General features: G+C 38.7%; 2 protein-coding genes across 5 annotated transcripts in view; one reads left to right on the top strand and one right to left on the bottom strand.

Annotated features, from left to right (window-relative positions):
- The window catches only part of LOC147400623 (protein ZINC INDUCED FACILITATOR 1-like), a 106,659-nt gene that overhangs the window by 30,492 nt on the left and 48,355 nt on the right, over positions 1–27,812 (top strand). For 3 of the 4 annotated variants that reach the window (XM_086446384.1, XM_086446387.1, XM_086446385.1), the window contains exons 3-9: positions 16,148–16,208; positions 16,355–16,457; positions 16,592–16,694; positions 16,816–16,869; positions 17,176–17,238; positions 24,056–24,105; positions 24,213–24,288. In XM_086446384.1, the coding sequence (XP_086302510.1) occupies positions 16,148–16,208; positions 16,355–16,457; positions 16,592–16,694; positions 16,816–16,869; positions 17,176–17,238; positions 24,056–24,105; positions 24,213–24,288 (510 nt within the window). The remainder of the gene's footprint in view (positions 1–16,147; positions 16,209–16,354; positions 16,458–16,591; positions 16,695–16,815; positions 16,870–17,175; positions 17,239–24,055; positions 24,106–24,212; positions 24,289–27,812) is intronic. The other variant, XM_086446386.1, reaches the window with a different exon arrangement.
- LOC147400624 (uncharacterized) lies at positions 7,274–12,426 on the bottom strand. The gene is made up of 2 exons (XM_086446382.1): positions 9,882–12,426; positions 7,274–9,845 (listed from the first exon to the last, which is right to left on the bottom strand). The coding sequence occupies exons 1-2, from the start codon at positions 10,222–10,224 to the stop codon at positions 9,619–9,621; spliced, it is 570 nt and encodes a 189-aa protein (XP_086302508.1). The 5' UTR covers positions 10,225–12,426; the 3' UTR covers positions 7,274–9,618.

Here is a 27,812-nt window from a genome sequence, read left to right as displayed (position 1 = left end):
GCAAAAAGGCTAAAAAGGTAAATATCGCACCAATGCACAAAGACCCAATCGTCGAGTCCCAATCATCCTTCGTAGAAGGCATTGACGTTTTGTTCAATGGGGATTCCGAGGAAAGTCCATCGGAGACCGCTCCAACATCCATCAAAGTGGAAATCATTACCAGCCAAGGGAACGAATCACCTTTTCCCACCGGCATTGACTGGGCATCAGTTGTCATCCCACCGAGTTTAGGAGGGACTGTGCCCCAACCTGACAACAACAAAGATCAATCGGAGATCATGGTTATCTCCGAACCACCAACCAAATCACCCAACAAATCACTCTCACATCTCATCCGCCCCCTCAGAGAAGGGGAGACTCTGAACAATTGGGAGGAATTCACTCTAACCCTTGAGGCTACCATAGCCTCTAAAAAAAATGCCGTTAGGCAACATCAGTTTGCCCGAGGATCATAGCGAGCCCTCGTCCTCGGGTAAAGACGGTTTTGAGGGCTCCCTATCTTTACTAATGCATGATTGTTCTTATTTCAGATGTCCGGAAAATAGCACTCAAAAATCAAAAAAATCAAAAATTCTTCAAAAACTGAAAAAATCAAAAAGTCTTCAAAAAAGAAAAAAATCAAAAAGCTTTCAAAATCTCAAAAAATTGATATATTCCAAAAATCCAAAAAAGAGTTTTCTCAGAATTTAAGGGGTTTGTCTCAATCGGATGGACCTTTGGACAGAACAGAATATGAAAAGGACGAGTATGACTTTGATCTCGAACTCGACTTCGATCTCATGAGAATTGAGGAAGAGTCTGAGGACGAAGTAGAATACCCTCCCAAAGAAATCAAGGACCTGTTAGAACGACATGAAAAAGGTGTTCAGCCAAACATTGAGGATACAGACTCGGTTAATCTCGGCACTGAAAATGACCCACGTGTTGTGAAAATCGGAGCCTTGTTAACCCCTCAGCAAAAAGAAGAAATGATTGAGCTATTGCGTAATTATCAAGACATCTTCGCCTGGTCCTACAAAGATATGCCTGGGTTAGACACAGATCTCGTTGTTCACAAACTGTCGATCGCTCCTGGGAGCAAGCCGATCAAGCAAAAATTGAGAAGACTCAAGCCAGAATGGACACTAAAAGTCAAAGACGAAGTGATGAAACAGTTCCAAGCAGGATTTCTCGCGGTCTCCACGTATCCTGAATGGCTAGCCAATGTCGTTCCGGTACCAAAGAAGGATGGGAAAGTACGAATGTGTGTCGACTATCGGGATTTGAACAAAGCCAATCTTAAGGACGATTTTCCACTACCTCATATCGATACTCTAGTCGATAGAACAACGGGGCATGGGATGTTCTCATTCATGGATGGTTTCTCCGGGTACAATCAGATAAAAATGGCAGAAGAAGACCAAGAGAAAACGGCATTCATTACACCCTGGGACACTTTTTATTACAAAGTCATGTCATTCGGACTTAAAAATGCAGGGACAACCTATCAACGTGCAATGACGGCTTTATTCCACGATATGATCCACAAAGAAATGGAGGTCTACGTAGATGATATGATCGCTAAATCAGGCATAGAAGAAGATCATCTGATAAATCTCAAGAAACTGTTCGACAGGCTAAGAAAGTACAGCTTAAGGCTCAATCCAGCAAAGTGTGTCTTTGGGGCAACATTAGGCAAACTATTGGGCTTCATCGTTAGTAGAAGAGGCATTGAGATAAATCTAACAAAGACCAAGTACATTCTTGAAATGAAAGCACCGGTATCAGAAAAGGATGTCCGAGCATTTCTGGGTAGAATACAATATATCAGCAGATTCATCGCACAACTCACGCCTATCTGTGAACCAGTATTTAAGCTACTCAGAAAAGATATGCCGAAAGCATGGAACGAAGACTGTCAAGAAGCCTTCGACAAGATAAAGAAATATCTGCTCAATCCACCAGTTTTGGTTCCTCTTACGCCAGGACGACCCTTACTGATGTACATCTCGGTGCACGATGAGTCAGGCAGAAAAGAGCAAGCCATTTACTATCTCAGCAAAAAGTTCACTGATTATGAGGCAAAGTATTCGGCACTCGAGAAGACTTGCTACGCACTGGTATGGGCATCTCAAAGACTACGCCACTATCTCCTCAGCTACTCGACTATGCTCATCGCTCGAATGGACCCTCTCAAGTATCTCTTCGAAAAGCCAGCACTAACGGGTCGTACTGCGAAATGGCAATTACTATTATCTGAGTTTGACATCACCTATGTCACTCAAAAGGCCATCAAGGGGCAAGCCATCGCCGACCACTTAGCCGAACATCCATTGCCTGATTATGAACCATTGAAGACAAACTTTCCTGACGAAGCCATATTGCTCACTGAGATTGAAGACGATGATGAAGAACCGGGCTGGAAAATGTACTTTGACGGGACAGCAAATCAGAAGGGAAACGGGATAGGGGCAGTCTTGATCAAACCAGATGGGTCCCACGTGCCAATTGCAATCAGACTAAAGTTCCAATGTTCTAACAACGAGGCTGAATACTAAGCGTGCATAGCAGGGTTGAAAGCGGCACTGGATCTCGAGGTAGATGAGATCGATGTTTTCGGAGATTCAAGCTTAGTGGTCTATCAGACGATTGGAGAATGGAAGACTCGAGAGCCGAGATTGATCCCTTACCATGAGTATCTAGAGGAACTAAGCTCATGCTTCGATAGAATCTCATTCACTTATATGCCTAAAGCTAAGAACCAATTTGCTGATGCACTAGCAACGCTCGCTTCCATGATCAGTATCTCAGAAGATTTAATCATTGACCCTATTGAGATTGGACTTCAAGATGAGCCAGCTTACTGCCTACCCGTCGAAGTTGAAGAACCTGAAGAAAAGCCTTGGTATTCAGACATCAAAGTTTATCTCGAAGACCGAACTCTCCCATCAGACGCAACGTCTAATGATCGAAGGACCATCCAGAAGCTAGCAGGCCAATTCTTCCTAAGCAATGGCATTCTGTACAAGAAATCACACGATGAAGTCTTACTCCGATGTGTGGCAAAAATAGAAGCAAAACGATTGATCGAAACCATGCATGGTGGAGTCTGCGGACCTCACATGAATGGTCACATGCTTGCTAAGAAGATCATGAGAATGGGATATTACTGGACAACAATGGAAAGTGATTGCTATCAACATGTCCGTAAATGCCATCTCTGCCAGATTTATGCCAATAAGATCAACGCGCCACCTTCAGAGTTGCACAATATGACTACTCCTTGGCCCTTCTCACTTTGGGGCATGGACGTTATTGGACAGATTTCGCCAAAAGCTTCAAATGGGCACCGCTTCATCCTAGTCGCTATCGATTACTTTACGAAATGGGTAGAAGCAGCTTCTTATGCAAATGTCACCAAGAGCACTGTTCTGAAGTTTGTTAAGAACAATATCATCTGCAGATACGGACTCCCTAGTGTTTGGTAACCGACACACGCCAGAATTTCAAGAATAGAGACATGATCAAGATGTGCGAAGACTTCCAAATCACTCATCACAACTCTGTACCATATAGACCCAAAATGAACGGAGCAGTTGACGCTGCCAACAAAAACATCAAAAGAATCATCGAGAAAATGGCAGTCACTTACAAGGATTGGCACGACATGTTGCCTTTCGCCCTTCACGCTTATCGGACTTCATTTCGAACCTCAACTGGGGCAACTCCGTACTCATTGGTGTATGGAATGGAAGCAGTCTTACCCGTCTCTGATAGATTTGATCAACCAAATCTGATAGAGGAAAAACGTCTCGCAGCTATTTGTGATGGCCAAATCTATCAGAGACGAATCGCACGGGCCTACAACAAGAAAGTCAAACCTCGAAATTTCTCACCAGGAGACCTTGTCTTGAAAAAGATCTTACCAATACAAGAAGATGCTAGGGGAAAATTCAGACCAAATTATGAGGGACCATTCATTGTGCAGAAGGTAATGACGGGAGGAGCTTTGATCCTTACAGAAATGGACGGACAAGTCTTCCTTCAGCCGATCAATCCTGACACCGTTAAAAAATACTACGCTTGAGATCTGACCCTGAGATGACGAAAGACCATCTTTGCTATCCCAAACAAACTATCTAACCCTAGTCAACCCTTTGAGCCATCACATTCATTTCTTAACCCAAGACTGGGGCAAGTCAGCGTTATATTAAAAAAAAAAAAAAAAAAAAAACCGAAAAGAAAAGAGACAAAAGAAAAGAAAGTCAAAAAGTCAAAGTACTCCTGACCCGCATGAGGATAAACTGTGAACGGCTAAAAATACAAAAAAATCAAAAAAAAAACTCGGACACTTAATCTTGAGCTCGACCCAAATCTCCAGCCTAAACAAGTTCGAGAGACGCTGGGAGGAGACATAGATCACCTTTTTGAAACAAAAATAGACGAACCCCATGTCTAGCCCACGTTAGATAAACTCATACCTTAACCTCTTTTGTACATTTCCACTACACTCAGCCTTAGCCAACACTTCGTCCCATCAAAAGTCCTTTCGGATCAGGGAATGTTCTAAAGCATCATAACGACGGTGACAGCACCAATGATCTTGCGACTTGGTCCGGACCCCAAAGTTTTGCTAGTCGTTGGAAGATTCGAGAGGGGAGTCCAGGTCGGATATTCGAAAAAAAAAGAGTACTCGAAGTGTAGAGTAATTGATCTTGCGGCTCAACTTGAGTTGCCGAGCCACGAATAGTCGTCAGTAAATTCGAGAGGGGAATCTAGATCTGTTACTTAAGAAAGAGTGCCACTACAAGAGTAGAGTCGCCGATCTTGCAGCTCAACTTGAGTCACCAAGCCACAAAGACACAGAGGCTCCAAACAAGATTTGCAATGTAAAAATCGAAAAAAATACAAGCATAGTCTGAAAGGGCATAGTGAAAACCCGAAAGGGCGCTATGAGTAAAAGGATCAGACTATGGCAAGATCAAAACCACCGGCACGATGAAAACCCAAAAAGGCATCGATGCGCAAAAATGTGGAAACCGGGTCTGGTGAAAACCGTAACTGGCACCAGGGGCAATAAGGGAATCATAAAAAAAAAAAAAAAAAACAACTCCTGGCCCGCATGAGTATAAACTGTGAACGGCAAAAATTTCCCAGAATCCTAAGTCTCATTTCACCCAGTACTGGGGCACTGGGGATGATTCTAAAAAGAGCCTGAGAACTGCTGACATCTATATCCTCAATAGTTGGCAAAAACACCAATATCATCGAGATAACAAAGGTTTTTCGAAAATCTTCATATTTTGGATCTACAATATCTATTCGACAAAGACAAATTACCAAAAATTCAAATGTTTTCAAAACTACTATTTTGGCCGATGACGAAAAATCTAGGACTTATTCAAACATCATGTTTTCAAAGCAATAGATACACCTGAGGCCAAGTAAGTAAAAAACCTATTTTCTTTCCATTTCAAAAAGTTTCACATTACATTTTGTAAACATACAAAAAAAAATGGTGCCAATCACACATCTCGTCGAGAAATGAAGAAGGAATCGAGTCTCTCTTCTAAGGTGCGAATGCGGGCAGCTTGTCCCATCATTACCACCTCAGCGTCGGAAGCATCACGACTCACCAGGTAAGATGCAAAGGCATCAAAACAGGGACCTTGAGCAAGTCTTTCCCGGAGATCCTCAATCTCTGCCCTCAGGATAGAAGACTCTTCATTTTTCAAAGACTCGAGTCGAGCTATCTGGTTCTTCAGATCATTTTCAGAACGTAGCCAAATCTTCTCAATCCGCTTATGAGACACCTTCATCTCCGCTAGTCGATCACGGTGGTCAGGGGAATGAGAGCCAGAAAACCTCCTTTGAACTGAAGGCGTGGCACAAGTTCTCTCAGCAATTTGTTGTTGCATCCAGAGTTGGTAGTTGTGAAAAGAATAACTTGGAAATACAGGATGATCAAGAGTCACCACGCTCTTCCAAGCTTTCTCTAACCGATTACGCAATTGCCATGAGGGGGGAGAAGGAGAAAAAGACCCGACCAATTCTCCGAAATCTCCATGAGTCACTATGCCCTGTTCTTCACCAAATTGTCGCAACACACGAAGAGGGATGTAGTGAGTAGCCCCAGTCAACCCAATCAGTATGGCAAAACAACTCTGGGAAAAGGAAAGAACAGGTGAAGTCGAAGGCTGGAAGGTGCCTAACCAACATATCACTTCATCTGGCATGCCTTGCAAGCCCTCAAACCAACCCAATTTGCCACCAGAATGGACATGAGGTTTCCGTTTGTTCATCAAAGCCACTAAATCAGCATGGACGTTGAAAGGATGACTAATGGGAGTAGTTAAAGCCAAATGATCGAAGAACCAAAGCTGCACAAAAAGGGAAGTCAACTCTAATCACAATGCCTCAAAATTTAAAGGCTTCAACTCTAATCATGATGTTTCCAAATTTGAAGAGGACATTACCTGCAACAATGGAGCACACCCATGATATACTCGCTCTCTCCCGCTCGAACAAGCCGTGAGAGACAAATATGTTTCTCCTAGAAGCATAGGAGCCAACCTAAAACCTTGTCGCACTTGGTCGAGCACGCTTATCAAAGCTAGATTCACATACTCATCATTTCGAGGGAACAAAAGTTGGTTCACTACCACCAAGGTCAAAATGTCAAAACGAGATGGGGAACTCGTATCCCCAAGCCATCGAAGCAAAAATTCCTTAGAAACCTTGAGTAGATTTGAGTTCCCATCAATCCGTCCTAGTTGTTGCTTGGTGACCCCAAAGAATCTCGATGCTTCTTTCCTATAACTTTCTCGTAAGGGTGGTACAACTACCCTAGGCGATTGGCTAAGGCCAAGTATCCGTTCAAACTCCTCAATCGTAGGAGTCATTTCTTTGTCTCCAAAGCGAAATAAATTGAGCTCTGGGACCCAAAATCCCATAAGAGCCTCTATCAAGTCCCACATGATAGTGACCTTCGACAAAGAGAGAGTGAACCCAAGCTTGTTGGAATCCCACCTAGCTCTCTCTTCATGAGTCATAGAACTAAGCCATTGATGTAAAAATGGGTCTATAACGGCGTACCTTTTGAGATTGGGAAGGTTGAAGTTACCTTCAAGAGCGGGAGATGAGCTTTCAACCATAAGATCGAAGTTGGTGGAACCTTCCAAAGCATGAGTGGGCTCCATTTGCTGCCCTAGTGGGGGTGAAATCTGTAAAATCGTGAAAGAGAATGACCAAAGGAAGGTCTGTGAGTTAAAAGGTAAAATAAAAGGTTCTAGTCCGTACATGGAGTACGGACTGAGTAAATTCACTTGAGTCCGTGCTTCAAGCACGGACCGTTCAAAATTCAAACAGTCCGTACATGAAGCACGGACCGTTCAAAATTAGTGCAGTCCGTGCTTCATGCACGGACCAGTACATTCAAAATGTTGAATTAACGGAAAGTGAGGCCCACAAACCCTAATTATTTGATGTTACTACTTCCCAGCCTCAGTGGCTCAACGACGGTCATAATCACCATTTTGCAAGAGGATCCAAAATGAAATAAACAATGTCATAGATATAATCAAAATGAGTTATACAATGTGCACAAAATACAAAAAGATATATACATGTATATTCATAAATACATCCTAAGATCTATCATCATCTGATCCAGGAGCATCTCGAGCAGCAGAATCAACACCAGAAAGATCTATGTCCCTCAGACCGAAGAAGACAGAGCCGGTACCCGAAGAGGCAGGCAGATCATGCATCCCTAAGCCCATATCAGAAGAATCTACAGTAAAAGTTGGGGGTCGGGTAGAAGGTCCGGCGCCATCCGAAGCCTAAAAAGATAAACAGATGCACTCAAATGACAGGCAAATATGCAAGTAGGCTAATGAAAGAAGATAACTGGAATCAAATGTACCTGAGTGGGAGGAGGTGGATGAGCAGATGTGCTGGCCCCATCATGGCGTCGATGATAGTCCTGAAACATCACATGAAAACAAAGCAATCAGCCTATAGTGATAGAAATACGAGATTGAAAGAGATAAGGGAAAAGAAGAACGTACCATCTCAGCCTGCGCACGAGACTCCCTTATGGCCAGCTTCATCTCTAGCTCATGAATACGCTCGGCCTGAGCTGCCACCTCTGCCTGAGCCGCTCTCCACCGAGCCTCCATCTCAGCACAACGGGCCGCCTGGGCCTCGATCACACTGTACCCCTCCCCGGAGGCGACGCAGATCGTCAATCTGAGAAAAAAGTAGCAAATTAGACTTGAACAGACATGGAGAATCAGAAGATAAGAAGAAGAGAAAAGTCAAGACTCACAGTATCATTATGCTCCCGGATGAAGACTCCACCGATCTCAGTAATCCCAGCACGCATGGGCATAGCAGGCATCAGGCAACCAATGGAGGCGGTCTTGAACCAACCAATGTAATCACCCTCCACTAGAAGCCCTCGTGCTGGTACCCCACCGACCTGGGCCAAGTACTCCTCAGCCGATAGATCCATAGAAGAAGGCGTCACCGGAGCTGCTGGGATACTGAGAGATCGATCATGCTGAAAGAATAGCCGCTCTCCAAAGTAGTACACATAGAAGAGACGACCGATGAAACAAGGATAAAGCTCTCGTCGCATGTCTCTATCGAAGGCTGCCCACACCTCTCGGCGCTCCTGGACCGACTGAGGGAGGTCCGGAAAGGTGACTGAAAATATCTGCACAACAAAGAAAAGGGAAACAATGAGATTCTAAGATATTGGAAAGAAGCTCTAGTGCTACAAACCAAAAGAAGTTACTCACCTCATGAAGCCTACACCTGTCAAAGTGGGCCCGGGCACTACGGGCGTTGCTCTTGATAGTGTGCCCGTCTCGAGTTGCCCAAAAAGCACCGAGAGGATAGCCCTCATCTGGATGGCGCATCTCAGGCAGATAGTACGGGAAGTGAACATGTACAAAAAGCTGGAAGAAAAAGGGAACGACAAAATTAGACCAATCAATCAAAAGAAAGGAAATGCCCAAAAATTCGAAGACTTGAGAAAGAAAGTACCTCGATAAAGGGCCAGAAGAATCTGGCAGAGATACCGCCACCTCGTGAGGAAGTGATACCCTCCACGATACGATCTAGGCTACCAAGGATGGTGCCATAAATCAGACTCCCCCAGTCATAGGTAGCTACTCGGCGAATGTCTCGAAGAAAAGGGAGAAACCAAGTCATCACCGTGGAGTCGTCCTCCAAGAAGAAGCAGCTCCCCAACAAAAGTAAGAAACTGAGGCGGAAGACTGCAGCAAAGTCAGCATCTCCTCGCCTCACTGTCCGACCCCGCTGGCCTAGGGTCGACCATAAAAACCGCATGCCCAATCTATGCAGCTTGCACACCTCGGCAACCGGAATATAAGGAGCCCCAATCAACTCGGCAACCTCGTCTAATGGCAGCATATGAGGAAAGATGGCCTCTCCCTCCATAGATATCCCAGTGATAGTGACAAAATCGGACGGTCGAATGCCAATCTCAGTCTCTGGCATATGAAACGTATGCATGGCTGGGAACCACCTCTCCATCATCGCAACAAAAATAGGTCGGTCTGGCCTAAAGTAGGGAATCCTCAAGAAAGCTCCGAAGCCTGCCCGAGTAAACTAGCCCCTCAGATCCTCAGTAAACTGGGTGAACTCTAACATAAAAGTCCTCCAACTGCCCCTGTAGCTGCTGGATGGGTAAGGAGTCGGCACGTCCATCCGCACGTACATCGAGACGTGCTTGCTCAATCCAATGAGAAGAGGAGTATCCACCACACCCTCTCTGGCCTCTACAGGAATCGAAGCACGAGCTGCCTCTACCCCTCGACCTCGGCTACCACTATCACCTCGACCACCACTACCACCCTCATTACTACCATCACCTCGACCACCACTACCACCCTCACTACTACCATCACCTCGACCACCACTACTACTACCATCACCTCGACCACCACTGCTACCACCACCATCACCTCGACCACCACCACCTCTGCCTGCCGCCTCTGCAGTCCTACTCCTCTCGGGCACTCGTCGGACAGTAGACCGACGTCTAGAGACGCCGACCTCTGCCTCGCTCTCTGAAGAAGAGCTGCTAGATGAAGACTGTGTCGCCTCCTCCACAGGTGGTACCCTCACTGTCTCCTGCTCATATCGAGTCCTCGTAGCTGGTCTATCTCCGGACTCACCAATCAAAGTTGCCCTACTCCCACGAGTACGCGCCATCTACATGAGAAAATCGACTACCCAATAAAAGCCCAAATCAAAAGTCCTAACCGTAATCAAACCCAATAACCAACCGAAGCCTATCCACAAACCAAAGCATTAACCCGAACCAAAACCTATCAGCAACCAAGGAATTAGCCCAACCAAGTGAGTTCATTTAAGACCCCTTACAGTCAAAATCCCACCTATATTGCTCCAATAACCATGCCTCACCACCCCGAACCTCGAAAGCCAACCTACGCCTAGCCCCCCCTAAAAGCACTCAAATCACTCTATTCGAGTGCTTAACCATTGTCTCAATCATTTCCCAAAGCCCACCACCAACTAATCACACCTACATCTAAGGAACCTACTCCAAAGTCCAAGGCAAATCCAACGGGTTCTAAGAGACCAAAAGCATGCGAAACAAAATAATAAATCGTAATAATCGTGCCTTGAACATTTCACAAGTAATGAAGACATCAAAAAATAGCATGAAAAATGAAACAAAATCACAATGCACACATAACAGGATTTCATGATCGCATGTGAGCAAACAAGGTGAAAGAAATATCGGAGATAAGCATACAACCAGGTTTTCATTTCGAAGAAGACAAACATGGCAAAGGCATAAACAAGAATCCTAGTCTAACAAGCATACGTACAACAAGGTTTGTGTGTCCGTCGTGGATTGTTCGAAGCAAGTGGTCGTGCGATAGAGGTTTGCAAAATAAAAAGAAATTAATCCAAAGAAAAGGAGATAAACTAACCTCTACCGAAGGAGTAATACAAAGAAATACCAAAAATGCTCCAAATCCAAGTCTCCACACGCCTGACATGACTCTTCGACTACCCAAGCACGCAAGAGAGAAAGGAGAGAGGAGGAGACGAAGAACCAGAGGAGAAAACGAAGAGGAATGGCCAAGTGAAACGTCTAGGCGCGACGTTCGATTTTTAAAAATGTTCTGGTCCGTGCATGAAGCACGGACTGAATTAATTTTACGCAGTCCGTGCTTCATGCACGGACCGAAAATATTAAAAATAGAGTCCGTGCTTGAAGCACGGACCGAATGAGATTTAAACAGTCCGTGCTTCAAGAACGGACCACCAAAAAACAAAAAAAAAAATCAAAAACATCAAAAAAATTAAAAAATTAAAAATCAAAAAATCAAAAAATCAAAAAAAAAATCAAAATAGTATTCTTGCAAAATCCAAAATCAACTGCTTAAAGACTCGTTTGAAAATACCCAAGTCAAAATTTTTCTCAAATCATCACAAATCCAAGACCTCACACGAGCTCCGCGCCACGTGGTCGAGGAAATCAACCGGCGCCCTGTAAGACCCCGTGCTTGGGTAGCCACTTCTAGCCATCTCTCAACCATCAAATCAAATCGGTGTTTTCAAAAAACTTGTCTGAGCAAAATCCTCGGACCCGCACAAATCAGGGTTTCGTCTATTCTTTGCAGTTCTTTACACGCAACTCCTGCAAAGAGGGGCAGCTGTAGACACCCGAATTTGAGCGGGCTCTCGACGCAAAGTACCCCGAAAACCAAAAAAATTGGAATGGGCCCCAAGGCCCAAACCTACAAGAACCCAATCTATTTTTAACTAATAAATGTCCGAGGCTACTCACGTGGCCCATGAACCCGCACACCTCGCCACTCTCCTACATCCTTAAAATCAACCCCATACTATTCTACCTAAACCCAATCCATCCCAAAACCCAAACCACCTTATTCTATATTTCCAAGTCCAACCCACATCAACTCAACCCAATACTACTAAAGCCCAAAGCCCAATCCACTACCCAAATCTAATCCAACCCATCATCATCACATCAAACCAATCACCAAGAGATGACACATGTCATCATCTCCTTCCACCTCCCTCATCTAATCAACTCAACCCATAACCTTACCCTAACCTAACCTATTCCCCATCCTCTCATCATCAACCACCAATACCACAACCCATACCCTACACACCCTAACCTATTACCCATCCTCTCATCATCAACACCAACATCACAACCCATACCCTACATACTCTAATACTATCAACCACCCACATCACAACCCATATCTCCCACACCTCAACTATCACTTTCCCTTAAAACACTCCCATAAAATCACCTCAACCCATACCTCCCATACTCTTCTCTCTAATCATCCAACCACCATCACCAATCAACTAATCTCTTCATCCCAACATTTGCCACATGTCATCATCCTTCAATCCTTAAAATCAAACCAATCACTACTCATCTCTCTAAATCAAACACCATACCTCTTCAACCATCTCAACACTCCTTCTCCAAACAACTCCCTTACACCACCATTCCTCCCATCAACCATCACTCATCTCACCCCACCAAACACTCTACCCAAATGGATTTGGGTAAGATCCAAACCATTTGGGTTAAAACACAACCCATTTCCCTCATTACAAAACTACCCTTATTTCTCCCTCAAATTTCATACCCCTCTCCTCTCAAACCCATGCCATTATCCATTATTCTCTTCATTCACCCCATTATACCCTCAAAATACCTCTCAAACCTCTATAAAAACCTCTCCATTCTCCCCTCACCACAACTAATGAAATTTTGATAAAAAATCATCCAAAAACTACAACTTTCTACTCTACTCTACTCTCACACTTCACTCTCAACTCAATCTTCTACAACCTCAAGCAAGTCCAAATCAACTCAAAAGAAGAACATCAAGAAAAGCTTTGAAGATCAACTCAAGGACAAGGTGGGTTCAACAAAAGGAACACCCCCTCCACATCCCCTCTTCCACTCTCCCTTTTCTCACACATTTTCACACACCACCATGGGTTAAATCACCAAAGGGCCCCTTCTACATAAGGGTGCCCTTAATTATTGAATCCAACATTGAAAGCCCCTCATATTTGAGGGCACACATCGATTTTCTTTCTTTTTCATTTTCATTTTCTTTTTATTTCCAAAAAAAACCGAATCCGAGGTTACCACATTACGTGGATGGAGTAGGGTGCCTAACACCTTCCTACTCCATAATGGACCCCCTTATCTTGAATCAAGGTTGGACCACGTGCATTATCCGACGAGAGTCATCAAACATACAAATGTATGATTTTTCAAAAAATGTGACATCGGGTGACCATTCACCCCTTTTACCAATTTGAATGATGGCGACTCCAAAAAACACCCCAAAGTGGAGGGATGTTTTCAAAAATATTGAAAATCCGTGTCCACATGGACATTGGATTAAAGTCTTAGGGTGACTTAGCTTTATTAGGATATGGAGCTTGTTTATGAATTTGGGTTAGGGTATGGGTGATGGATCGGTTAATGGATAATGATTTCGAATTCGGATCGGGTTAGCTTGGATTAGGGACAAGGTTGACCATGAAAATTATATAACATGATATATGTATGCATGAAAACAATGCCAAGTGGCAATGGGGGACCATTGAAAGGCTTAAGTTCTTAATTGAATCAATTCAAAAAAATTTAGATTTTCCTAATGGGTTCGTGTAAATTGGGGTGTCTACAATATGGATTGCAACCTGATATTTATATGAATCCTGATTGATGAGTTTTCTAAGATCTCCTCAATTATTCTGCTCAGGGAGCGGTTGACCTACTCTTTGACCTTACAATTGCAGGGGTTGCTTCAACTACCCTGACAGGTGTGTGGTAATTACAATCGATCTATCAGGCCATGAGTTGTCACATTCGTCCCTTCAATGATAGTATCATCACGCCTGCCACATCAGCATAAGCATTCTATCATTTTGATTGAGTCGATAGTTACTTTGTCTCGAGTGCCACGTGTCAACGGCTCCGAGAATCACAGTCAGCAAAAAGCAAGCAACAATGCCAGATAAATCCAAAAATAACATCCAAATTTTAGGAGTGACCAGGCAATGCAAGAGTAAATGGTTGACAGATTCACCGTCTTTCCTGCACATACTACAAAAATTCGGAATGCACAAGCCCCTATGTTGCTTGTCTGCGTCAACCTTGTATTTAGCTATGGTATGTGTTAGTTGCTTGATAACTTTGGAATGGATATGCTATATTTTCTCAATTACTACTTTAGCTTTTCAGTAAACTCGATTTAGGTTTAGTATTTGAGCTAGATTAAGAACAGTTTGAGGATAAAATCCAACCATCACTTTGAAGGAACTATAACTTGTAGACCTACTGGTAAATCTATTGAATGCAAATTCGGCTTCGAGTGTCCTTTTTGCGAAGTTGCTAATAATAGCTATCCTGCTATGTAGTAGGAAATTTCAATACTTTGAGGTATATGGTTTCCTAGTTAATAATAACTGGTTGAAAGACAATTACTTCTATTTTGATATGAAAAGTTAGTATGTGTTTGGATACGACTCCTAAACTACTTTTAGCTCTTGCGGGGAGTTAGAAGTAGCTTCCACGTATTTGGATGAGAAGTTGAGCTCTAAGATCTACTCTTGTGGGTAGCAAAAATGCACTTTTTGTAGGAATAAGAAAAATGAGCTTTTGAGACTACTCTTGCGAGGAGCAAAAGTATTGTCAAAATAATGGTACCCAATTACAAAATTACCCCTTTAAAAATATCATTTTACCTGAATGTCCCTAACCTTATTTCATTGAACTCAATCGTCTTCTTCCCCTATTTTTTATTTAAAATAATAGAAATTTTGATTTCTTAGGAGTTGGATAAGAAGTCGAGAAGAGTTGTATGATTGTTTCTTTGGGAGGGAAGAGAATCATGTTCAATTATGGGATGCATATGGGATATCTCGATTAGAGACGATACCTTGATTTCTCTCACATCTCCAAATCTAGCGATTTCGATAATGCTTTCACTTGCCTTTTAATCTCTTATTTGTAAGAAAAATCTTTTAATATTTTTTTTTATATTTTAATTATGTTTAATTTCCTTTTATTTTTTGAATTCTAACTTATGAGCACTTACCCTTTAGGTTTATGCTCTCATCTCTCTTTCTCTCTAAGATTTTCAGTTCTTGAAAATTTATGGTGCAAACGAAGGGCATTATAGTCTTTTCCCCATATCTCCCAAACATCAATCTTGCCCGAGAGGACTTCGCAAAAGTACTTTTTCAAATTTGGTTCCCAAACTCATGTGTACCTTAGAGTACTTCTCCAACTCCTTGAAAAAGTACTTCAACTCCAAATCTTTGTTGGAGTATTTCTAGCTCCGCAGTACACACAGGCCCTTAGTTTCTAATTGAAAATTTTCTCATAATCTGAAGCGTAATAATGTTTTGTACAAGTTGCACTCAAGGAGCCCATCTTCGAAAGTGGGTTTTAAACTGTATTCTAGATTGTTGATTTTGTTTTGTAATTACTTTGTACTTTTCTCAATTGTTTATGTAAGACATCTACAACTCTAAGTAATTTTCTAATTCTATTAGGTTTTATTTCTATTTCTAGTTCTAGTAGGATTTATATTCTATAGTAATGTTAGGAGTATAATTCCTTGTTAGTTTCTAATTTTTTTAATTTGTTTTTATTATTTAGACTATATTTAAAAGTATATATAAGTCTCTAATTTGAGTTTTAATAGGAATAAAAAAATAGTATTATGTTATAGATAGGTTAGGAATGTTAATTTTTAGTATTTTAGTAGGATTATAAGTTGTTAGGATGGAGTTATCTATCTAAGGAGCTCCAAATCCGAAAATTAAAACAATAAATAAATATATAACAATTTAATTATGTTTTTCTCTCTTAGTTACTTTTTGGTTTTATGCTTTATTTTTTTTCAAGTTATTGTTTGTTTATCAATTGAATCTATTGATTCAAATTGATTTTTAGCGTTTCATTGAACACAACCTATTGAATTTATTAATTCACACACTTCCACTACGTCAATATTTATGTAATATATTAATGATTTTTTCATATAAAGTCTTTATATATATATATATTTTTCTTTTTTTGTAGATAAGGGACTTCCATATTGCGAAAAGGGTGGAAGATATTGGATTTTATGCAGGTTTTGTGGGTGAGCATATTTCAAGCTTTACTTGTGCCACTTTAACAAGCTTTGATGATGATGATATGCCACTTTATAAATGATGTTGTTTTGCCACTTTATCTCAATTAATTATCTTAAAATGCAATGCTTATATTACTTTCTATTTCTTCAAGGAGCTTCATATATGTTTGGAAGAGCTTTGACTTCTGCTCTATGGGGAACCATAGCGGATCGATATGGTCGAAAACCTGTTGTAATTATTGGTTGTTTCACAGTGTTAGTATTGCTGGACATTTTCTTATTTATCAATATTATCCCCAATTGTTCAATGATGAAGTTTGGCTAGTTCCTTGCGCAAAAATCTTTCATAATTACTATCCATCATTAGCTTTGTTAATTTTCCATCTCAGGGTTTTGTTCCCCAGTCTATTTGGTCTCAGTACAAACTTTTGGATGGCAATTATTACGAGGTTTCTTCAGGGAAGCTTGAATGGTCTACTAGCGTCAATGATGGTATTTTGTTTGTGTTTGTGTGCGGGGTTATGAATAATAATTACATAGTTTTGGCTTCTGCTTTGTTCCACTTAGTTTCTTGTATTCATGTTCCAAATTTTTTTATTTGACCATTTTCAAGGTATACGCTTCCGAAGTTAGCCGACAAGAATATCGAGCTTTGGGACTGTCAATTGTAAGAAAGCTTTCTTTGTGTTTGTTTCTCATGGATATAGTAGTTTACATATATATATATATCGGGGGACAATAATTAGTTACAACTTTTTTGTTACACCCCACTTGTATATTGTCAGTTTTTCAATGTTTTCTACAACACATCAGATGACGTTGGATCTTGTAAAATGGATGGCTTCTGAGTGATATAGAAAAATTTGCCCCCCAATCCTAGCAATATATGTGTATGTGTCTGTAGTGTGTATAATAAATTGATTTTGCTGCTTCTTTTGGGATGAAGAATATTCAATCAAGAATTTCATTTCAGGTTACTACATTTTGGGGTGTAGGGTTGATTATTGGGCCAGCTCTTGGAGGTTTCCTTGCACAGGTAGTGGTAGTCATTCTAAAGTTTATTAGACATTGAGAGGAAGACATAAAATAGCTTCATCTAGTAATATCTAAAGAAGGGCAAACTTGTCAAGAAATAATACCAGAAATGACATAATTTACATCTCAATTCTGAACAATTCGTTTATGAGAAAATCCTATTATTTCTTCTTCAAGGAGCCAAATATCCCATAAGGGAATGAGGAAAACATATCTTTGATTCCCAAGAAGATAATTATTGTTTTTTCTCAATCAATAACACGAATAAATTAATTGAAAAATATTGGAAATTTAGGCCATCAACATTTACTCAATTTCAAATGGCATTTTGTTCGACATAAGGCATTTTGTTTGTTTACTCAATTTCTTCATTTTGGCGATAATTTTGTGATACGTCTATGAGCATCTGTATGTCATTAATTTACATTAGTAGGTCTACAGTCAATTGCGTCAAACCGGGTATGGATTGAATCATCGATCTACACGTCTCAGACCTATACTTCATTCTTCTTTTGAATCTCATTTAACTAAGAGTCTTGATAATATGACGCTCCCCTCTGACACACAACCCCTACACGCCCATCACAGAACCGTTGTTCATTTGCCTTGGGATACACAAGCAAAAGATTTATGATTCTACGTATCCCGATGCAAATGATCTACAGTTCTGTGATGGGGGCATAGGGGGTTATGTGTCAGAGGTGGGGTGTTAGGAAATCATTACTCTTTAACTAATCATTTACCTCCTTTGGAAATCATTTTTTCTGCTCAAAATGGGTAGCAAGTCCTCAATCCAAGATTTGGTCCTTATGAGATTCTAATTTGATTACCATTTAGGAGGTTTATGGTTGTTTATTATGTATGAATGAGCAAAGGAAATTTTCTTTGATCAATTGATATGGGAGGATTTCAAAAAAGCTTTCTTGTTCACTTGTCCAAAAAATAAAAAATAAGAAATAAAAATCCAATCTTTTCTTGATTTAATTTAATCTAACTACTGTATTTTTTCCATGCTTTACTTAAAATTGATTATGCTTTAATATGTGTTCTCAGTCTCCTCAATGCTTAGTTGACATCTTGTAAGCATTTCCATACTTAATCTATTATGTTCCTATTGTGTTCTAGTGTTTTTATCTGATTTCATGCTCACATTGCAATTCTTTTTTATATTATACTTTCTCGAGTATAATTCCACAATGGTACCATATTCCTTTTGTGTGTGTGCTAAAAGCTATCTCAATGAGTTCATGCTAACCAACCAACTACTTCAAAAAAACCGATCTGTTGGAGAGGGGGAGAACTATCAATATAAGAGGGTCATGGGGCTTAACTAGGGTATGACAATGGAGGAAAATATACACTCAACACTCCCCCACTTAAGGGTGGAAAGAATCAAACCTGTAAACTATATGAACCTAGCGCTCTGATACCATGTAAACCAACCAACTATTCTAAAAGACCGATCTGTTGGAGAGGAAGAAAACTATGAATATAAAAGAATCATGGGGCTAAACTGGGGTATGACACATTCTAGAGCGGAGGAAAATATACACTCAACATTCCCCCTCACCCATAAAGGTGGAAAGAATCGAACCTATGACCTATACGAACCTAGCATTCTAATACTATGTGAACCATCCAACTACTCCAAAAGACTGAACTATTGGAGAGGGGGAGAACTATGATTATAAGAGGGCCAAGGGGCTTAACTAGGGCATGACATACCCGACAATGGAGGAAAATATACACTCAACAGTTCATTGGTAGATCTCTTTCTTTTTTGGATGTCATTCTTCATGATCTATGGTTCAAGTTCGTTCCATTCCACATTGGGATCAATTTTGATTGTATCTATGCCGTTTCTCTTGTTGGGTCAAATCTCTTGTGGATTACCATGTTACGAGTAAATGGGGTAGTTTACTTGCCACAGTTGCAGATTATCAAGGTTTTCCTCATTTTTCGGCAATGATGGGTTACAAAAACAACAAAAGTGGAGGACACAAAGAGTAATGTACTTGGTTGATTATTGCACTTCATGAAGCCACATGTGAGTAAGGATATTTGGAAGTTTGATCAATCAAAAGAATTATCAAAAATTGTTAGCCAAACTTATTTTTGTTAGGACAATGTTGTTAGATATGCCAAGGTTTAAAATCTTTTTTCGAGGCAATGTTTTAGTCAGGAGAAAAATCGAGATAGTCTCGACAAAAATGAGGAAAGTAGGATTTGGATATTTGGAAGACATTTTAGCAACCATTAAAGAAGCTGGACTGCCTCGGTTAGCATCTCCATTTAAAGCCAAAAAAAGGCCAAAGCATTCCGAAACTTTCCAAGACAATCTGAATGTTGTGGGGTCAATGTTTCATTATGGCCTTGGTCAAAATCGGAATCAAAATTTTGAACCATGGAATGTAATAACTTCTTTTCTAGATAGCTTCATTTCTCAAGGAAGCAAACTTAAATGAGTACTTATGCAGCATTACAACTCTTATTAGTTCTTTTTTTTCTTGTGATTTTGAGGATCGATGTCATAATTGAGAGACAAGTATGACACATACAATGAGATGTCTAACCCATAAAAAATTATTATTTAGCGACTTGGAGGCCACTAAAAGAGTTGTTCTAGGTTGGTTCTTCTACTCCATGAAGCCATACCTAAGTAATGGTATTTGGAATTGCAGGACAACAAAAGAATTATGTGAAGCTTTCACTGATTTATATTTATCAAAACAATGTTGTTGGATACACTAGCTTCTTTAATAGATGGTTTCCCTTTCTCTGGGTGAGTAAACTTTGAGTATTTTTGCTTCATTACGAACCTTATTAGTGTGTACCTTGTAATTCTGGAGCAATGTTGAGATTGGAGAAACACCTATTTTTTAAGTTCCTTAGATCAATGGGGGATGAATATGAGATCATTAGGCTCATATTCTCAATCAGCTCTTCGTGCCTATATTGACAAAGAAATATTTTCTTCTCTAGCAAGAGGCAACAAGCTATGACGATGGCTTAATCACATATATTCCTATTGAGTAAGCAGACACACCTTCGTTATTTGTGTGACGCCCCTAAAATCTAATAGTAATAATACCCATGATTTTGTACTAGTTTTCAAGGCATGAGACACACATCCTAATATATAAAGTATGATATTATATAAGTAATCTAACAACTGATTTGATTATAACATGAAATAAAACAACAAAATATAAACTTCAACTAAGCAACTAATCAACAATGCAAGCTCAAATAAACTAGAACCACAATTTACATAAATTGACATTAAAACTAATCACGTATATATACCAAGAAGTAGTTACACATTGTGACAAAATGTACAACTTGACTATACATAAATCTCAAAATTGTACAGAGACTCTTGACTCATACTCTTAGACATCAAGATAGTCATACACGACGACCTACTCATTAGAAACATTTACATACTCCTCAACATTCTCTGCCATCACAGGTTCGCCCAAAATGATTAATCACACTAAATAGTTGAATCATGCAAGTTTATTATAAAATTTTCATGTACAACAAAATCAGAAATCACCATGACTAAAATGATACTGATACATAATACAACAATGATAGTGTAGTCGATAAGAGCGTTAGTCAGTAATGACTGATTATTTCTTTTCATAACCAAAATTTTATTGAAAGAGGATAAGAAGTCCTCAAGGGAAAAATAGAACTACTGAAGCAAAGAAGCAAACAAAACAAAAAACAACGAAACAACAACAAAAAACGAAGAAAACCCCACACCACCCAAGGCAAGTCACACTATACAAACAAGCTCCCATCTAAACAAGAAATCCTTAAATCAGTACTCCCTGAACTCATGGAACTTCTTACACCAGTAAAAAAATAGCCCCACAATATTAAAAAGATCTCTTGAAAAGAATTTTCCTTCCCTTCGAAAATTTGCCAATTTCTTTCTTTCCACAAACCCCAATAGATAGTCAAAAGAATGAAGTTTCAAAGAATCCTCTCCCTTCCAACAAAATCTGTGGGTTTCCAATAGTCTAGTAAGGACCTGATCGAACTAGGGGTACACCAAGAAAGATTGAACATGAAAAGAAAATGTCTCAATGCTTAACCGGTGTGGAACCACATCATTAATTCCTGATTTTGTGGCCAGTGTAACAAACCATTCTTGGGTGGCTGTTTTTACATCTTAGATTGGCCTAGTGACCAAGGCCTTAAGAGACCGGCCATTTAGGATGGTCAATCGTTCGACAATTGCATATATCTAATGCACACTAAATAGTGTAGATGCAATTGCTTCTCGCGTCAAAATACCACTCTAGTAAATGTATGAACTTCAGTCATCCCTAGTCTTCCACAATAACTATTTTTTTACATTACAAGGTTTTCTATTAAAAATAGAGAGGAATCTCACAGATTCCTAGAGTGGTGCTTGTCTCCAAGGTATCCCATATTACTAAGGAGATTAGGCATCTCAACTGTTATCCTAGAATAAGCTACCTACCACTTTGCAGATTTCTAATTCCTAGCTGAGTTCTTTTACCCCAATCTTTGATCACGTTGGTTCCTTTATAAAAATTTGGTGAAGTGTTGAAGATGATAATATAGTTCTTGACTCTTGATTTTTATTCTACTCAACTCTAGAGTTTGAAATCTGAAATAAATTAAAGGTTATGACTAGTTTTAGAGAATTTAAAAGGATTGAAAAGAATGATTTCCTACCTGAATTAGATTTTTTTTTTTATATGTCAAATTAGCCTTGACTCAGATGAAGCTGCTCGATTAAAACTTTAACTTGGTCAATTGAGTTCATTAGGTTAAATTTTATCTTGTGATGACTCATTTTCATTCGTTCAATCTCTGATTTTGGCTATTTATAGTCAATACTTTATAAGTTTTTTATTCCTACACTTACGTGTGATTAGTTCTTTCAAAAACCTTTTCTTAAATATTCTTGTTTTCAACGACTACTTATGCATATCTCAAGGTTTCCTAGATTTTTGTCCTCAAATTTGTAATTGATCATGCTTACAGTTTAAACTATGTTTTTTCACCTATCCTGATTCATTGGTGGTGTCAGATTCTCCATATAAATTTCTATCAAAATTTAACTATCTGAGAATACAACATAACTGAGAAAATCCTCGAGATTTGTGATCAACCTATCAGGTCATCATAACTTGATAGAGGTTGAGTGTTTGGACTGGAGATGATTTGGAAATTCCACTAGTTGTGGGGGTAAGGGTACTCAATAACAACATAGCAATCAACAAATATTGAGATGGTGATAACACTGTAATAAGTCTAATTGCACAAGTGAGACTCGGTGGTATTTACATGGCCAATCCTCTTAAGAGGAGCTGATGTACAATCCACTTATTTAAGTAGTGGCTATACTACCTACCCAATCTCCTTGGACCATGTTTTTCACCACCAGTCTGTCCAATAATTTCTTGAAGTACAAAGAAACGTATCTATAATTTAAACAAAAAATAACCTATTTATAACTGGAAAGTCAAAATGAGCTCCAAAAAAATTCTAGGAAACAACACAAACTCCAGTACAAAGAAAACATTTTCTAACACCAATAGTGGACTTTTCAGATGAAAGTAAAGAGCCTTTTACAACTTATACATTATAATATTTTGGAAAGGTTAAGTACGTAAGTGTATACACTAATAAGAGCTACTAATTCTTCAATAATGTGGAAAATTTTGTGCATATCACATTGTTCAAGGTCACAACTTCATGCAATGTAATTTTTTGAATCCCAAATTGTAGTGTGGAAAATTTTCTTCAATTACATGCATTTTTTTTTAATGATGTAGCAATTTTGGGTATTCTTTAGAATAAACAAAAAACAAAACTGAATATGTGGAGTCTAAATTTAGTAATGTTACCAAGAAGGAGGAATGCCAGTAAAAATTGATGGTCTAGGAATACCCTAGAACTACCACTTAGTTTGTCTCGAGCATTTATATAGAAGGATGGAGAGACTGAGGAAATGGAATCAGAGCTGGATGGTTAAAATGGAGTTTTGCTATTGGAGTGCTACGTGACACACATACTAGTCCAACTAAAGAAAAAATTTATATGAAGATAGTATGATCAAACATGCTTTATGGAGCTAAATATCGATGGTCAAGAAGCATCATGCTAATATATTGAGCGTATTAGAAACGAGGATGCTGAGATGGATTAATGGAAAGATTGGAAAATATAAAATTACAAAATGAACGCATTTGGGAAAATGTAGCCATGTAGGAGTAGCTCCAATAAGCGATGAATTAATGGAACATTGATATAGATGGTTTGGACATGTTCAAAGAAGGCCGATTACATCCCCAATTGGAGGAAATATTAAAGTGAGCAAGAGGGAGTTACGAAAGAATGTACTTGGAGATAGTGAAATCATATATAAGTTAATTTCAACAACAAAATTATTGGATTTGGATAGTGTGGGATAGAGGGACGAGGCTTGGTCGTTGTTGTTATTCACTTGTGTACATGTTTTCTTTTTTTTCATTTGATAAGCAAGTGGGTTTGTGGTTACTTATTATGGGTGAAGGTGAGTTTTGAACCCAGGTCATCATATGGAGTGAGACCCCCAAAATTTACCAATTTAAGAAGTTGGCACCTTCATTCACATGTGTGCAGGTTAATTGCTTTTAAGTAGATTCTTTTTATTTGTGTCATGTTATATTCATTTTCATGAAAATGTTGTTATTTTTTCTTTCTCAGATGTTTACCATGTATCGTATTTCATTTTTTGTGTGAATTCAACCTTTTAATTTTTATTGGATTTGAAATAAACTCTATTTCAGCCAGCAGAGAAATTTCCAAATATATTTTCAAGAGAATCTATATTTGGGAGGTAAGACATAGTATCTATTTTATTCTTAATTTTTTTTTGTGATGTCAACATTTTCAGTCATTGTTGCAGTTATGCTGATCTTCTGAAACATAAATTTCGTGTTGTAGGTTTCCGTACTTCTTACCTTGCCTCTGTACAACAATCGTTGGAGTGGCTGCGTTAATTGCTTCTTTTTGTCTTCCTGTATGTTTCTTAATCCATCTGATCCTTTCCTAATAACTATAGAATAATGCTGAAGTGACCTTAAGATTATACCTCATATCGCACATTCTGACGTGAAAGTGTGCGGGAACCATAGATGTTATTCATCAAGATACGAGTAAAAAAGCATCTATGGTTCCTATACACTTTCATGTTAGGATGTGCGATATGAGGTACAATCTTGAGGTCACTATAGCACGAATCATAACTATATTATAACTTTCTTCATTTGTTCATTTCTGTTTAATTTCCTTTACTTGGTTTTTAGTATAAATTTTAGAAAAGAACTAAAGTTATTTTCCTTGTCAACTTTCTCAACTTTTTATGTCTAGTCTTTAATTATTACAAGTCACAGCTTGCATATGAATTCAAGTTAGTTCTTTGGAAACTGCAGTATGAACTAGGAAAAACGTTAGTTTCCATTGTAGTGCATTTTTGTGTCGTCAAACACTAAATTAAACTTTGTGGAAATTTGTTTTACTACTCTCGTAACTAATTTCTGAAGGATGCAAGTTGGAAACATAGTGCAAAAATCTGTTTTTTTTTTTTTTTTAATCTGCGAAGCAAGTTAGTTCTTTGAAAACTCAGATTAAAATCACGATTTTAGTAAAAAATCGCCAAGTTTTTTAAAAAATCTGAGTTTTCAAAAAATCACTATTAATTGTGATTTAATCGAATATTTAAAAAAAAAATCACAGATTATTTTTATTTTTAGCATTTTTAAGTGTATATTTTCCTCCACTCTTAGGTGAGTCATACCCCAATTAAGCCCCATGACCCTCTTATATTCATAGTTCTCCCCCTCTCCAACAAATTGATCTTTTAGGCAACAATTTTATCATTTATTATATGACATAAATATTTTTTATATTTAATTTAATTTTTAATTTTTTAATGTATTTGACGTTTTCCTGACTGATAATGACTTTTTCCTAAACTTTCTCTCGCCGAATTTTTCCTGAACCCCGGCTTTGTCACTATGGTTGGAAGTTGGTGTGAGTTGGCTCTACTTCTTAACTCATTGTCTTTCCTATCTTTGGACCATAACTTAAAACTCATATACTACTATGCTATGTTTCTACAGCTGCATCCCCTGATTTAATGTTCCTAACATAACGATGCAAAGTGAGATCAAAATTTTAATCGATAATAATGGACTAATTTTCTACAGTTCGATTTTGAATACGGAACCATTTCTGTCAAGTTCAATGACAAAATGTCAAACATCTTTTACTTTTACATTCATCTCAAGAGAAACAATAACCTTAGGTTTATTCTCGACAAGTTCTAGTACAGCAAAGTTTAGTACATAAAAAACTAGTATCATTTTGATTCATATAGTTTGCTTGGATTAGCACACAACATTCGAATAAGACAAAGCTTTACAAAAGGTCTGACAACTCCTTATGCAAACCCACGTGCTTTAAAACGAAGCTACACACTAAAACATTCTCCTCTTAAAAGAAGATAGAACAAAAACTTATGTTAAGCACCAAAGAACATTCTATGTCAAAAGATCCACCTTTTCAATAAATGATTTTACACATGATAGCTTGCAAACATCACATGCCACTTAAATATAACTATATTACATGTCCTCTTTTTTGCCCAAAAAAGAAAAAAAAAAAAAAACAAAGAAGAGAGAATATTTTGGACCTTTAAGATGTATTCTCTTTGTTTTTTCTTAAATTTCTCTCTACAACTTACTGACTTGATCGTCGGAGATTATTTGGCAGACACCTCATCGAGTCCTAACTTGAAAATCAATTGAAGAAGGAGTAGTCTTATACAAGGAGGGATCTAATTATAAAAAATCTATCTGAGGGGTGTTTAAAAACTCCTCGGATCAAAGACACATCTATACAAGGGTAATTTTGTAACACATCAGATTAAAGAAACACATATCTGAGAATCGTTTTAGATAACTTCAGATCAAAATGAAGATTACTTTGTGACAACTGTAATCTATTTAAACCAAAAAGAATAAACACTTCAGAAGAAGAAAGAGAATGAGAGTTTTTCTTGTGAGAGTAACCCTAGCCTGGCCACCATTCTGCACACACACACACACACACACACACACACACACACACACACATATATGACTTCAAGTTGATCATTGTATTGAATGTAAAAGGTGAATATAATACCAGAACTGAGTTTTACTTCAATAAAATGTCAATCTACCTCAATATGTTTCACACAATCATGTTGGATAGGATTGTGAGCAATGTTGATGGTTGCCTTGTTATCACAATACAATCTCATGGGACTAATGAACGAAAATTGAAATTCCGTTACGAGAGTTTTCTACTATAACAATTTACATTTCCCATGTGACATTACGCTAAATTCGACTTCAACGTTGGATCTAGAAACTACTTTTTTGCTTCTTACTCCTCCAAATAACAAGATTCCCACAACAAATGTACAATAATACCCTAGGATAGAATTTCTATCAATGATGAAGTCAGCCCAATCAGCATCCATATAAGCTTCAACTTGGAGATGATCGTGTCGCTTTAACAAGATACCACTACTGGGAGATGACTTGAGATACCTTAGAATTTGTAGTCAGCCTTGTGATTTGACATCTGAGGCGCATGTATAAACTGACTGCTACACCCACAACACAGGCAATGTAGATATAAATCGAAGAAAGGTAGATTCATTTCCCAACTGATCTTTGAAACTTACCAGTCTCCAAAAGAGGATCACCATCTGTCTCATTTAGCTTGAGATTTGGTTCAAAGGGTGCGTTTGGCATTGACCCAAACATTCCAGTCTTTTGAAGTAAATACGAAGTCCTTTGTGAGATGCAGATGTCTTGTTTAGATCTTGCAACTTACATACCTAGAAAGTATTTCAAACGACCGAAATCCTTCATTTCAAACTCTTGACTCAACTACTTTTTCAAGAGTTCAATATTAGCCAAATCATAACCCGTGATGATGGTACCATCTACATACACAATGAGTGTTATAACATTCAACACTTCTCTTTACAAACATATCATGATCAAGATAAATCTCTTCCTATTCAACATCAAACTTAGTAGTGGGATCCATAGGAATATCAATTGATTTAAAACTCAAAATACCAGTCTCAGATAACAAATCTAGAACATACTTTATTTGAGATAAACTAATACCTTCTTTGGAGAGAGCTACTTCAATACCTAAGAAGTAGCAAAGAAGACCCAAGTCTTTAGTATGAAACTATTTGGGTAAGTGAGATACCACTAAGATCACTTCCAATGATGATGATATCATCTATATAAACTATCAATACAATAATTCCCTCAGAAGAGTGCCTCACAAATACTAAATGATCAGAAGTAGACCTAGCAAATCTATAAGCGAGAACAACTAAGCTAAATTTATCAAAGCAAGCTCTAGAAGATTGCTTCAACCCATAAATTATCTTTCATAGGCAACACACAAGTCCAGTCTTACCAGAGGCAACATATCCAGGTGGCTACTCCATATATAACTCATCCAACAAGT

Source organism: Akebia trifoliata, chromosome 6 (genome assembly GCF_017979445.1).
Source record: "Akebia trifoliata isolate Shusen 1 chromosome 6, ASM1797944v1, whole genome shotgun sequence".
In the NCBI taxonomy this organism is placed as follows: Eukaryota; Viridiplantae; Streptophyta; class Magnoliopsida; order Ranunculales; family Lardizabalaceae; genus Akebia; species Akebia trifoliata.
Note: the sequence above shows the minus strand (reverse complement) of the source record. Positions and strands in the feature narration are given on the sequence as shown.

Excerpts from the sequence above, each read along its gene's own strand:
- LOC147400624 (XM_086446382.1), bottom strand. The coding sequence starts at position 10,224 with ATGGCGCGTACTCGTGGGAGTAGGGCAACTTTGATTGGTGAGTCCGGA. Across the intron at positions 9,846-9,881 it reads GGGTGGTAGTGGTGGTCGAG|GTGATAGTGGTAGCCGAGGT; the intron begins GTGATGGTAGTA and ends GTGGTGGTCGAG.